At 36.0% G+C, this 15,782-nt stretch overlaps 1 protein-coding gene across 1 annotated transcript; it reads left to right on the forward strand.

Annotated features, from left to right (window-relative positions):
• Positions 1 to 1,841: 1,841 nt before the first annotated feature.
• Positions 1,842 to 14,808, forward strand: LOC117326824 (zinc finger protein 239-like). The gene is made up of 3 exons (XM_033883563.1): positions 1,842 to 1,904; positions 10,055 to 10,123; positions 11,825 to 14,808. The coding sequence occupies exon 3, from the start codon at positions 12,046 to 12,048 to the stop codon at positions 13,174 to 13,176; it is 1,131 nt and encodes a 376-aa protein (XP_033739454.1). The 5' UTR covers positions 1,842 to 1,904; positions 10,055 to 10,123; positions 11,825 to 12,045; the 3' UTR covers positions 13,177 to 14,808.
• Positions 14,809 to 15,782: the final 974 nt, after the last annotated feature.

The following is a 15,782-nucleotide window of genomic DNA, read 5'->3' on the forward strand; positions in this document are numbered from 1 at the left end:
TTGTTACATGTTTAAGGAGTCTAAATGTATAAGAGTATACATCTATCTATAAACATTATGTATATGTACTTGGTTACAGGTACATGTGATACATGTGGACCCAGGTAGGATGGGGCCTGATAGCACTCCAGGTAAACTTGGAGTGCACTCCGTGGAGTCCAAACGGAGTGCACTCCGAGTCAAAACGGAGTGCACTCGGAGTGCACATTGTGTAACCTTTAGTCTACACTCAACTGTATTTACAGTGAGTACATGAATCAAACAACCACACGCTGTCCCATCCCCACTCCTCGCTGCTCACACTCGACTGACTGACCAAAATCATATCACACCTGCTATTATATCCCACACCTGGTATTATATCCCACACCAGGTATTATATCCCACACCTGCTATTATATCCCACACCTGCTATTATATCCCACACCTGGTATTATATCCCACACCAGGTATTATATCCCACACCTGCTATTATATCCCACACCTGCTATTATATCCCACATCTGCTATTATACCCAACACATGCTATTATATCCAACACATGCTATTATATCCCACACCTGCTATTATATCCCACACTAATCCGAAGGGTTCTGATGCTAATATCGCCTTTCAAGCTGCCTTGTGGCGATTTAACATCAGAACTCGACCCATACAGAAAACGAGCAATTTTTCCGACCCACCCTCAGGTCGGCGTTTGAACAATATTTCCCCTTATTCCCTTCAACCTGGCACATAAAATGTATACATCGATTAAAAGGTAAGATATTATTTTATTAGCTTACATACATATTTTACTCACTGGTCATCGTTCACTATATATATCCGTCAACATTCTTTTCAAACCCGTTTTCAGCATAGTTTTGAAAATGGCCGCCATCGTCAGGACACAAGATCTCGCGAGATTTCAATGTAAACAGATCGGGCAAAAATCCCTTGTGACGAGATTTGGGTCACGTGATTAACTATGGTGGTAGCTTTGAAGTTCTCTGAAAACGAGATGGCAAAGTATGCGGACGGATATATTTAGTGAACAATGACCAGTGTGTAATATATGTATGTAAGCTAATAAAATTTTATCTTACCTTTTAATTGATGTATACCTTTTATGTGTCAGATTGAGAGGAAATGGAGTAAATGTTGTTCAAACGCCGACCTGAGGGTAGGTCGGAAAAATTGCTCATTCGGACTAATCCCACACCAGCTATTATATCCCACACCTGCTATTATATCCCACACCTGCTATTATATCCCACACCAGCTATTATATCCCACACCTGCTATTATATCCCACACCTGCTATTATATCCCACACCTGCTATTATATCCCACACCTGCTATTATATCCCACACCAGCTATTATATCCCACACCAGCTATTATATCCCACACCTGCTATTATATCCCACACCTGCCATTATATCCCACACCTGCGGCCATACATCAGACATTGTTCCCACGATCACTCTAAGTATCAATTAGCGTTTTCAATCACCTCTTTCTGACAAGTACAAACTCTCTCTCTCTCTCTCTCTCTCTCTCTCTCTCTCTCTCTCTCTCTCTCTCTCTCTCTCTCTCTCTCTCTCTCTCAATTTTGCATTTTTGTCTGCTGAAGTATCGCTATTTCATGAAATATTTCTCGACCTTTACTGTACTTTTTATTCTGACTCGTGCTGGCTTAAAATAGCAAAAATGCAGATCATCTAGAATTATGGCAGTCGAATTTATAAAATGTCCATCAGAATGAATGAAATATCTGGTTTTATTTAGTATTTTCATAACATTCGTCATTTATATTAGTGCGGCGGAAGTAATGTTCAAATACGCAAAGGTTATTATAGTGGCATACATGGTTTCCGGTCAAACATGTGATGTACGAGGTAGATGTACGATAGAATGCAAACGGTAAGATTTTTTTTCAGGAAAGTTATCGTCCACATTTAAGGTCAGCTGTCACTTACGGAACGGTGTCTTGTGAAACAGAAATCACATAACACTGTTGACTGAATATCATGCTGCAGTATCTACCGGTATAGAGTGTACCTTTTATCTGTATATCATCCACTGTTGTTGCGATTCCCGTTTCTGTCATGCATATATTTATTATATAATTTTGACATGTGTATATCTCCTTATTTGATAACAATATTTAGCCTTGTAGTGAAATTGACGGAGTTCGAGCTAACTCATCTTGGCTATATATAATGTCGGTATCATCACAACGCGGACTACGGATTGATTGGTTGGGGGTGAAATTGTGTATACCGATCGCGAGCCGAGCCCGAGCTTTGCTTATTTTCGTTTTTCTCCTCAAAGACTTACTTGATCAAAGTGTTTTTTATACATCGATTCTTGCTGTTGTTAATCAGCTATCCATACAAAATTTTCTGAGAAGTATTCTAACATTAGTAATCGACGATTTTTCTGTTTCTATGGGTTGATTTTGTGCAGCCAGCACAAGGCGTGACTATTTAAGTTTTTTGCTAATTATTCGAGATACACACTTTTTGTGAAAAGTTTTACATACACACCAAGTAAATCTAGCTGTTTTCAAAATTATGAATTCGATGTAATCAAAATCCTGACCTTTTTGTAACTGCATGCGTAAACGATCACTGGTCTTGTATTTTATACCCGAGCCCGCAAATAGGGCAGATAACTCGATCCCGTACACCCAGCACGAGCTAAAGGTGTATGACTGATCCCGAAATCTGTGTATTGCAACTGAATTACTTATTTATGTAACGGCTAAACTAAAGTTGTTTTTAATGGGGGGTTTTAATTGCGGATAGAGATGATAACATATCATTCCTTTACCAGACAGTAAATAAACTAAGTTGGCGAATCGGTTCTGTTGTGTTCAACACCAAGCACTTTAATATCTTCTCCTATTTAAGTCAAATCCAACCTCTCCTTTCCATGATATTGCAGACATCGGTAATCCGAAAAATCTAGATTATCGATATCACATAACCTAATATGAAAAGATTGTCATTGCCAAAAAAGACACAACCTAAAGGCACTGTAAGCACTTTTTAGACGATCTTTCAGATGATAGGATATTAATTTATAAACCAGTAGAAACAAAACGCATCTGGATGGATAACGGTAAGAATACAATAAGTTTAAAGAAAAAAATGATATTTTGATGGATAGAAAGCTTTACGGAAATACTATGTGTTATGTTCAGGACATTTTAAAGAAACAGTTTCCCCATAAAAACGGTATGCTGCATACAGACTAAGCTCCAATTTTGAAAAAATGATAAGTGGGATCAAATTAATAATAAGAATGAAACCAACAACAGCATCAGCAGCAAATTTAAAACTCATCATACAGGTGACGACCAATGGGTAGTATCAGTACAAGAGGTAGATGGTAATGAGATATATGTACTTGATATTTTGATAGGTATTACTAAGCAGAATGATTTGTCAGTATCCTTGGAAAAGCAGTTAACATCAGCATATGGAGAGAATAGGAAAATCTGGAAAATATTCCTACCTTATTAACAACAGCAGACAAATGGTTTAACTGTGGAAAATATGTTTCGATTGGTTAAACGGGAGCGATGAATTCTCCTGTGAAACGATTATGAATAATTCATGAACATTCATGAATAGTTCATGAATTATTCATGAACAAAATTCATGAATATTCTTGATTTATTCATGAATATTTTCATGAAATTCACGAACTTAAAACTTCATGAACATTTTTTTCAAGTTATGTTCATGAATATTCATGAATTATGTAAGAAAGTTTTTCATTCATGAAATCATAGTTCATGAATGTTCATGAACTTTTTCATTCATGACAATTCATGATTAGTTCATGAATATTGATTAGTTCATGAATATTCATGAACTTAAAACTATGATGAAAACTCATGAACTTTTTCATTCATGACAATTCATGATTAGTTCATGAATATTCATTAATCCTGAAATCAAGATTTTCATTCATAAAATCATCATAGTTCATGAATATTCATGAACTATTTTATTCATGATAATTCATGATTAATTCATGAGTTATGAACTTATTTAGAAAATGAATTTGCATGCATTTTACCACTTAATTTCATCAAAGTTTGTCATGAACTGTATCACTATGCATGTTTGACAATATTCTTGTAGTCCTTCCATTAAAAATTGCATTCAAATGGATCCATCACTTGTTTTGAAATGCATAACTGATTGAAATGAGTATATGTACACAATCATTTGGACGCAAAATCCTTTTAATATTCTTCAGATAAGAGTGATTTATGTTCATTATTGCATTAATTCATATGATGTGTGTTTGTACAATTTAGTTAAATGGGTAATGCAATTTAAGAAATGCCAAAGCTGTTTGAATATTATGTGGACTGGGTAAATTTAGATCACATGCATGGTGATTGGTTTTAAGTTAATTCTTACCTATAAACAGGTCGACATATTTCCAGAGTTGAATATTTCATTTCCTGGTAGTGTTGTATTGATCACGAAGCAGGTATGAAAGATAAATATTTGCCTTCATTTGTAAAATAACATGTTACTTATCTCTGTGAGAAAAGCCTCATGACTGCCATGTATTGGAACTCTCCTGCTAGAAGTTTTTGGGCGAGAAAAATTTGGTGGGAAAATTTGTCGGGGAATTTGAAGTTTTCTTATTGTAAAGGGTTTAGTAAGCCTGTAGTTTCCTTATTCTTCTTTAAGCCAACAACAAAATTGTAATATAGACATGGAATTAAATTTAAAAACTTTCTAGACATTAAGTTTGTTATTCAATTTAAAATGTAAGGTATTTTTTATTCAAGAAAATGTTCAATTTTAAAGTCAAATTCTCATTCATTAAAATTCTTCAAAATTCATTACTATTTTATTCATTTTGATGAATTTTAATGAATATCATCAATGCATGAAAATTCATGAATAGTTCATAATCACATAAAATTCTCATTCATTAAAGTTCTTCAAAATTCATTATCAACTGTCTTACTATTTCATTCATTTTGATGAAATTTGATGAATATCATCTATGCATGAAAGTTCTTGAATAGTTCATAATCACATATGATGAACGATCATGAATCTTAATGAATTTGTAAAATTATTCATAAAAGTTCATGAAGAGATCATGAGAGGTATTTGATGAATATTCATGAAAAATTTTTCATGAATCAAAAACTTACAGTATTCTTGAAAGTTCATGAATGATTCATGAACATTCATGAACTCATGAATATCATCTCGCAGGGGCTAGAATACGACATAGAATTATTAGATTGTATGAGTCAGAATCTATAGTTACATGTATTTAAAATGGATGATTTTCTAAATTTCCAAGCGAAAAAGTAAATACGTATCGAAAAAAAAGAAAGATTATCAGGCCTTAAAATATGATACTTTTATCGATTGTGCGTCGGAGGGATGTCACATTTTTAGCCCACCATCATCAGATGGTGGGCTATTCAAATCGCCCTGCGTCCGTGGTCCGTCGTCCGTCCGTCCGTCCGTCCGTCCGTAAACAATTCTTGTTATCGCTATTTCTGAGAAAGTACTGAAGGGATCTTTCTCAAATTTCATATATAGGTTCCCCTTGGTGCCTAGTTACGCATATTGCGTTTTGAGACCAATCGGAAAACAATATGGCCGACAGGCAGCCATCTTGGATTTTGACAATTGAAGTTTGTTATCGCTATTTCTGAGAAAGTACCTAAGGGATCTTTCTCAAATTTCATATGTAGGTTCCCCTTGGTGCCTAGTTATGCATATTGCGTTTTGAGACCAATCGGAAAACAATATGGCCGACAGGCAGCCATCTTGGATTTTGACAATTGAAGTTTGTTATCGCTATTTCTGAGAAAGTACTGAAGGGATCTTTCTCAAATTTCATATGTAGGTTCCCCTTGGTGCCTAGTTATGCATATTGCGTTTTGAGACCAATCGGAAAACAACATGGCCGACAGGCAGCCATCTTCGATTTTGACAATTGAAGTTTGTTATCGCTATTTCTGAGAAAGTCCTGAAGGGATCATTCTCAAATTTCATATGTAGGTTCCCCTTGGTGCCTAGTTATGCATATTGCCTTTTGAGACCAATCGGAAAACAACATGGCCGACAGGCAGCCATCTTGGATTTTGACAATTGAAGTTTGTTATCGCTATTTCTGAGAAAGTACTTAAGGGATCTTTCTCAAATTTCATATGTAGGTTTCCCTTGGTGCCTAGTTATGCATATTGCGTTTTGAGACCAATCGGAAAACAACATGGCCGACAGGCAGCCATCTTGGATTTTGACAATTGAAGTTTGTTATCGCTATTTCTGAGAAAGTACTGAAGGGATCTTTCTCAAATTTCATATGTAGGCCCCCGTGGTGCCTAGTTATGCATATTGCGTTTTGAGATCAATCGGAAAACAACATGGCCGACAGGCAGCCATCTTGGATTTTGACCATTGAAGTTTGTTATCGCTATTTCTGAGAAAGTACTGAAGGGATCTTTCTCAAATTTCATATGTAGGTTTCCGTTGGTGCCTAGTTATGCATATTGCATTTTGAGACCAATCGGAAAACAACATGGCCAACAGGCAGCCATCTTGGATTTTGACAATTGAAGTTTGTTATCGCTATTTCTGAGAAAGTGCTGAAGGGATCTTTCTCAAATTTCATATGAAGGTTTCCCTTGGTGCCTAGTTATGCATATTGCAATTTGAGACCAATCGGAAAACAACATGGCCGACAGACCGCCATCTTGGATTTTGACAATTGAAGTTTGTTATCTCTATTTCTCAAAGTACTGAATGGATCTTTCTCAAATTTCATAAGTAGGTTCCCCTTGGTTCCTTGTATTGCATTTTTGGACCAGTCTGTCCTGAAAACACCCTGGCAAACAAACAGCCATTATCGTTAAATCTCAACTTTCTTATATAGCTAGGATTCCCTTGTTTGAAAAGTACTGGAGGGATGTCTCGATTTGCACAGATTAGTAAAATGAAGGGAAAAGTAGAGAAAAGATCAATCTGACATGGAACCTATGAAGATCATTCAATGGTGGGCGCCAAGATCCCTCTGGGATCTCTTGTTAAATGTTTTGATGACATGATAACTAGCGACGCTGCCTGTTATAGGTGGCTCTATAATAGATGTTTATGATAGGTCATATTTCAACTTTTCACGGTATAGTTTCATTTAGCATTGTAATAAATGTTCGTACATTCAAACTGTAATACAAAAACTGAATAAATAGTAAATTAAACAAATAAATATGTAGATAAAAAGTAAATAAACATGATGAAATAAAGACAAAATATCAAATAAAACTATTTGGGCTCTTCAGCGACCTAAACTTTATTTAAACGAAAGAATGCCCTTTTAACACTGTCGTTTTTTTAGGGGGGGGGGGGGGGGGGGGGGGGGGTTCAGCATAGCCGTATAATATTCTTTTGCCCCCGGATATGCCGTGACAGGTGGCGTTACTGGTCAAGATGAAGTATGGTCAATGTAGCGGTAAATGCTAAATGTTAAGATTGAATGCAAGCTGAATAAGTTGATGTATCTTATTCAAATGACACAATAATACAATTATATTCCTGATTTAAATGCAGTCTTATTATCACCAAAAATGATTCAAACTGATATAATTTTGTTATCAATGCTTAAACGCATTAGAAGACATTAATTTTTCTCCATCAAAAAGAATTATCCGCTTTGTAATACACCATATGCATGTTCGCGTCAAACGAATAACGTGGCGTTTTATATCATGTATGTATGGTGGCATGGATCTGCCACCACATAACGAGATAATTTTGTCAACATAGCGAGATAAATATACCATATAGCGAGATAATAAAACGACATAGCGAGATAAAACAACCGACATAGCGAGATAACTTAAAGCGTTTACGAAGTCGCTATATCGACATCTCGCCGCATTAGATGCTAAGTACTAATGACATGGATTTTTTTCCTGTCACCGTCACGTGACCTTCATTCGGAAGTTCAGCGCGCCAGTACACACGAAGCTTGCACAGGGATAATTCTAACATTTGCCATAGGTATCTAACATGCTTAGTTTACCTGTTTGTTGTAGGTGTTGGGCCGTTCAGCTTCCCTGTCCAAGCCTCGTGTGCACTGGTGCGCTGAACTTCCGAATGGGGGGTCACGTGACGTTGACAAGAAAAAAAATCCATGTCAGTAGTAGCATCTAATGCGGCGAGATGTCGAGATAGCGACTTCGTAAACGCATTAAATTATCTCGCTATGTCGGTTGTTTTATCTCGCTATGTCGTTTTATTATCTCGCTATATGGTATATTTATCTCGCTATGTTGACAAAATTATCTCGTTATGTGATGGCATATCCATGCCACCATATGTGTGCTTATATGACATGCCATTCCCATTATACTGCAAGGATGTTCATGTCGCCATTGTATATTTTAGTAGTGTTTACTTATGTGACGTGAAATTCCTGTCAAGCATCGAGGATTTTCACGTCATCATGATCTTCTGTCTCTGTATACTTTTGTGACTTAAATCCCTGTCATAAATTCAGGATTTCAAAGTCATCATAGTCTATGTACATTCTATTCATATTTAACATGAAATTCCTTTCATACTGCAATGATATCTAAGTCACCACTGCGTCCTAATCTATGTATACTTAGGTGAAATGAAATCCCTGTCACACATAAAGGTTTTCAATGTCACCATATACTGTCCTATACTCTGTTCACTTAATGTGAAATGAAATCCCTGTCATACATCGTGGATTTTCATGGTATCATGGTGTCTTACTTTCTATATACTTATGTGACATGGAATCCCTGTCATGCATCGAGGATTTCCATAAGTCACCATAGTCAAAGGAACTAGGACGACTGGTTCCTATAACGTAACATTCAAATCTATGTACTTGAATATAATTCAAGTCCCGCTATGCTTTTGTAAGTATGATAGGTACAGGTTTATTAATTGATATGAACTTTTTCAGTTTCATTCTGTAAAAAACTGAATTGTTTGCAAAAGAAATCTAAAAATAGAACTAGCTTTTCTCCTGGAGTGTAAACACAAATCATATGTTTTCCTCATACACTTAATGAATTGTATTGAAAAACTTGTAATAAAGCATCACTCACAGCTTTATGTGTAACAGAAAGATGGGATTTACATGCAATATAGTGAGAGGTAAATGAGAGTTATTTTCAATGTTTTGACATTTTGTGTAGCTTTACACATTTATACAGCTATTGAACACAATATATATGATTCTGAAACACCTATTTTAATAAAAGCACAATATATGTTCGACGATACTGTAATGTAACAGCATCTACAGATTTTCTAATTTGTTCTAGCTTACTCATGGCTCCAACCGCCCGCAAAACGAAAGTTACCTGCTTATGCAGAGTGTTTTCGCAATTAAACCACTGGTCAAAACCTTCATTAATAAAACACGTCATATGATATCATCGGTAGGGTAAATATGTTCAAGCAATTTTTCAATTTACCAAATATTACATATAACAAAAACATATAGATGGGGTACTTATATCAACAGAAACTGCATGAATCCGACGTTCAAATAAAAAAAACAATAACTTATGGTTAAATAACTGATTCATTTATTTGATAGGCTAAGTTAGTATTCATTGGATAAGTGTAATAAGTCAGATTTTTAGGTAAAAATTCAATTATATTTTATTAAGTACAACTGCATTTTGTTTCAAGATTAGTAAACTGTATTAATTAATATACATGTCCATACAAAGTAAAAATAAATGAATTTGAATTTATGATCAGACGAGGTCAGGCTTATGGTTATTCTTTTTTATCGGGGTGGACTTTCTGGTTACCGTTGGCCAAGCCCCCTCGAGCTATCTATTGTGTCACAACAATAAAAATATTTCGATCACAAGTTTATCAGAAATTAGGCGATCCTTCAGACAGATCGGCGTAATTACCTTAAATAAATAAAATGAGAAATTCTTGCTGATATTCCGATTTTTTTTTTAAACCAATATTCTTGAACACTTTATTTCATTTGGACATTATTTTGTATTACAGGTATGTCTCGGCGGCAATCTCTCATTACACTTCTCTAGATTGTCGTAAGTGACCTTTCTCTAGATTGTGGTAAGTGACCTTTCTCTAGATTATGGTAAGTGACCTTTCGATAGATTGTGGTAAGTAACCTTTCTCTAGATTGTGGTAAGTGACCTTTCGATAGATTGTGGTAAGTGACCTTTCTCTAGATTGTGGTAAGTGACCTTTCTCTAGATTGTGGTAAGTGACCTTTCTCTAGATTGTCGTAAGTAACCTTTCGATAGATTGTGGTAAGTAACCTTTCGATAGATTGTGGTAAGTAACCTTTCGAAAGATTGTGGTAAGTAACCTTTCGATAGATTGTGGTAAGTGACCTTTCGATAGATTGTGGTAAGTAACCTTTCGATAGATTGTGGTAAGTAACCTTTCGATAGATTGTGGTAAGTAACCTTTCGATAGATTGTGGTAAGTAACCTTTCGATAGATTGTGGTAAGTAACCTTTCGATAGATTGTGGTAAGTAACCTTTCGAAAGATTGTGGTAAGTAACCTTTCGATAGATTGTGGTAAGTGACCTTTCGATAGATTTAATCTATCGAAAGGTCACTTACCACAATCTGAGATTGTGGTAAGTGACCTTTCGATAGATTGTGGTAAGTAACCTTTCGATAGATTGTGGTAAGTAACCTTTCGAAAGATTGTGGTAAGTGACCTTTCGATAGATTATGGTAAGTGACCTTTCGATATATTGTGGTAAGTGACCTTTCGATAGATTGCGGTAAGTAACCTTTCTCTAGATTGTGGTAAGTGACCTTTCGATAGATTGTGGTAAGTAACCTTTCTCTAGATTGTGGTAAGTAACCTTTCGAAAGATTGTGGTAAGTAACCTTTCGATAGATTGTGGTAAGTAACCTTTCGATAGATTGTGGTAAGTAACCTTTCGAAAGATTGTGGTAAGTAACCTTTCGATAGATTGTGGTAAGTAACCTTTCGATAGATTGTGGTAAGTAACCTTTCGATATTTCAATGACATGTTGGTAATGTTACTATATGCTGGTAGATTAACTAGTGTAGAGAATCGCTTGGACTTATCTGGACCGGCGTGGACACAAGGAATCGAACATAGATACGTGTGGTTTTTGGTATCAAGTCTTTCGATACAAAATGCATGTATTCAGAGGCATAAATTCTAGATCTGTACACGTCAAAATATTTCGTAACTTCTCTGAGCGAAACGATACATGGCGATACAATTAATAATTTACTCCCTACTGTGTTTTTTTTAAACAACACCTACCTATTGTTGAAATATATGGTGGCGTTCAGAGAATACCCCGGCGACACAAATACATTATTATCCCCCGCTTTCACCTAAACGGGGATATAAATTTGGGTTTATCCGTCCGTCCATCAGTCAGTCTGTCTGTCCATTTGTCTGCATGTCTGTCTTTCTGTCTGTCACACTTCGTTTCCGTGCACTAGCAACAGTAGCAAATAGCATCGGATTTTCTTGAAACTTTGTAACATTATTAAATACCTAATAGCCCGGCCAAGCTTAATCGCCATTTTTCGTGAACATTATTTGGTTGAGTTACGGCCTCTTGATTGACAAAAAATGTATTTTTTTTTTACGTTTCTGTGCAATAACTGCAACATATATTATTGAATTTTCTTGAAATTTGATAACAACATTAATTGCCTAAATGGGGAAAGCGGGAGATATAGATTATACGAATTGGCTTGTTCCTTAAAATACTGTGATATTCGTTTCAAAGTCTCCATTAACTTGCAGAAGCAACACGAGACAAGACGAGAAGCTGTGGTAGTTGAAGTACTCTAGTCTTCACGTCATAGACAAAGTGGTGTCTGCGAAAGGATTTCCGTGTGAATCTTGACTACGTACAATGGTCGCCATACATGTGATATGGAACGTAAGGATTTCCGTGTGAATCTAGACTGCATACAAAGATGTGGCATCGATATCTCTAAAACGGAATTGTATGTAGCAGCAGCATGGCAGAAACTGTCGAAACACACACAAAAGAGAATTTGTATAGATGTATATTCTGTGGAAGGGAGTTTTTTCAGAGCAATAACCTTTTGGCACATATATGGGCACACACAGAACATGCGCCGTTTAAGTGTGAATTGTGTGATAAAAAGTTTTCCCAGAGCAATCACCTGTCAAGACATGTCAGAATACATGCTACAGTAGAAAAACAATTAAAGAATGGCATGTGTCGTAAGGACTTTGTTCATGACAATACATTGTCTCAACATGTCAAAACACATTCGATAGATAAACCATTTAAGTGTGACGTGTGTGGGAAGGGGTTTACTTCAAAAAACTATCTGCCGATACATGTCAAAACACATTCGATAGATAAACCATTTAAGTGTGACGTGTGTGGGAAGGGGTTTACTTCAAAAAACTATCTGCCGATTCATGTCAAAACACATTCGATAGATAAACCATTTAAGTGTGACGTGTGTGGGAAGGGGTTTACTTCAAAAAACTATCTGCCAATACATGTCAAATCACATTCAATAGATAAACCATTTAAGTGTGACGTGTGTGGGAAGGGGTTTACTTCAAAAAACTATCTGCCAATACATGTCAAAACACATTCAATAGAGAAACCATTTAAGTGTGACGTGTGTGGGAAGGGGTTTACTTCAAAAAACTATCTGCCAATACATGTCAAAACACATTCAATAGAGAAACCATTTAAGTGTGACGTGTGTGGGAAGGGGTTCACTTCAAAAAACTATCTGCCAATACATGTCAAAACACATTCAATAGATAAACCATTTAAGTGTGACGTGTGTGGGAAGGGGTTTACTTCAAAAAACTATCTGCCAATACATGTCAAAACACATTCAATAGAGAAACCATTTAAGTGTGACGTGTGTGGGAAGGGGTATACTTCAAAAAAGTATTTGTCAATACATGTCAAAACACATTCAATATATAAACCATTTAAGTGTGACGTGTGTGGGAAGGGGTTTACTTCAAAAAACTATCTGTCAATGCATGTCAAAACACATTCAATAGATAAACCATTTAAGTGTGACGTGAGTGGGAAGGGGTTAACTTCAAAAAAACTATCTGTCAATGCATGTCAAAACACATCCAATAGATAAACCATTTAAGTGTGACGTGAGTGGGAAGGGGTTTACTTAAAAACATATCTGTCAATACATGTCAAAACACATTCAATAGATAAACCATTTAAGTGTGACGTGTGTGGGAAGGGGTTTACTTCAAAAAACTATCTGCCGATACATGTCAAAACACATTCGATAGATAAACCATTTAAGTGTGACGTGTGTGGGAAGGGGTTTAGAACGAACCGTAAACTCTTGAATCGTATCAGAATACACACAGGAGAGAAACCTTGTAGATGTGACATCTGTGGTAAGGTGTTTACTCAAAGAAGTGGCCATTGGCAGCATGGAAAAATACATTCAGGAGAGAAACGATTTAAGTATGACATGTGTGATAAGAGGTTTACTCAGAGCGGTCACCTGTCGGCACATAGCCGAGTACATACAGGAGAAAAATTAAAACGCTGAAAGTGATATAGCGTTAAAGCTCACTTATGTAGTTTTCCCAATTAGGACAGCAATTTTGTGACATTATTGTCGCGGTTGTAACTTTAACTTGCTGGTGAATCATGATAGTTGTTTGTGTTGATTAGTATTAGTCATTTTAAGGAGTCGTTTACGCCTGCCATATTGCAATCACCTGGAGATATTATGTCATAACGTTTCACTTTCATTTCAATTATATTTCCTTTCACAATTCGTTTTGCATTTTCTTTCTGTTCATATAGGCCTATATGCTGCAGTTGAAGTATACATACGTTCATGAAAAAGATCAAAGTTACAAGCAAAGTACTATAACACGAAAAAGAAATATTCAGTATACATTTTCTCTTCCAAGGAGTTTCAAATTCATTGAAGTACGTCGTTCAGAGTATATGTGCACGATAATTTATTGAAGTAAACTAATAATGTTGTGAACTGTTGTGAACCTTTTAGGTACTATTTACAAGACACAACTTGAATATTACCAATTGGGAGCTGCTCGTAGTGGCGGCCGTTTCACGATAAAAAAATTAATACAGAGTATGAAAGTGCATTTATGTTGATGGTGTATTTTATTATGTTGTATTTTCCTTGGTGTAACGTGGCATTTTCTGTGATGTGTCCCTTTTGGATACTATCGATACCGAGGGATATTTGATAATGTGACTTTGGAAAGCATCACTCGCTCAGAAAATTCAAGAAGGCCAAAAGGTAGGCGCCATTTTAGTATTGATTTAGTTCACGTTCGCCATTTTGTTTATCTTCCGGGTCACAACCTTTTTGCTTTGTCGTGCATGTGAAGGTGCTAATGATGGGGCGTAGTTATCGGAGAGGCGGTGAACGGGTCTAAATCAGACTGGATTAATAATATGTGTTTGTCCAATGTTTTGGTTTCATTTAAAGGCAGAGGATGGCGGGAGGGTGCGCGATATGATGTCAGGGGAGTTTTCAAAATTTGTTGCACACTTTAAACCTGATGTTATTCTGCAAATAGGCGGGAATGATTTGGACGATGCAAGTGTTGTCCCGGTAAAGCCATGTTTTTGGTGGTTGCATCAGGGAGCCACTTTTTGTTATACGTCTTTAAATTTGCATCCTTTGGAGGGGCTTGTTACAAGATTTGTAAAATGTATATTATATGTTATGCCGTTTAAATAAAATGACTATTTTCAATCAAAACTTGAAGCATTGGTCAATTTTACTATGCTGCAGGTCTGACTGAGGAAACCATACAACATCAATACCAAACAGTGTGCTTTTTTTTTCGACGTAAGTGAAAATGTATTTCATAGCTCTTAAGTACAAAAGGCATCACGAGAGTTTAGTTTACCCCATCGAATTTTTAACTCTTCGAAAAAGAAGCTTGGCGATTGGTCGACTAATGAGAGGCGTCCTATCTAATATCTTATCGACCAATCTGATTGCTCGTATTTGAGTGTTCCGGCCAAATGATGTAAACATATGACGGATCTTATATGAACCTCGACGTTCGTGTTTTCTTGTTAAGGAGATATCGACTGCTATTAGCAATGTCATTGGGACTACTAAGGCTTAAAAGATGGAACTTTGTCCATAATTGACAAATAAATTTAAGTCAAACCTCGGAAACGTTGTACAACATCTGAATTGATGTAGCTAAATCCTGTAACGTATGCAGACCCACGGCGGTTCAGTTGGTCACAGTACGTTAATACAATCTACGTGTACATTAACATAGTTATACTTTTATATCTCTATTTTTCTTTGAAAGAACATTTTTATGTTTAGTATTCCTATTGATTATCTAATTCATATTCAAATTGTGTGACTATGTACACCTCATGTATTTCACATATCAACAATTGTCTGTGTTCTTGTTAGTTCTGTTTCAAATCTGTTTTACTCAAATGCACGTATCTTAAATGTAGAAATACATTGAAAATGTTAGAAAAAAATGTACCTGTCATGTAAAGCAATATTAACAGAACCCTGTTAATGGCAATGTTAGTAAGTGATTATATTACACAAGAGTATGATTGACAGTCGTGTGTAAATCAGTACAATAATTACTCTTTAGCAATTCAAGTTAGACTACGCTTTTATAATATTTTACCAAAATAGATGTACAGTGTTACGGTGCCTCTCACTATTGTGGGGGCAAGTGAGATGTGACTGTCTTG

This window comes from Pecten maximus, chromosome 5, assembly GCF_902652985.1.
Source record: "Pecten maximus chromosome 5, xPecMax1.1, whole genome shotgun sequence".
Classification (NCBI taxonomy): Eukaryota; Metazoa; Mollusca; class Bivalvia; order Pectinida; family Pectinidae; genus Pecten; species Pecten maximus.

Bases quoted from the DNA above. Each gene is read 5' to 3' on its own strand.
- LOC117326824 (XM_033883563.1), top strand. From the start codon at position 12,046: ATGGCAGAAACTGTCGAAACACACACAAAAGAGAATTTGTATAGATGT.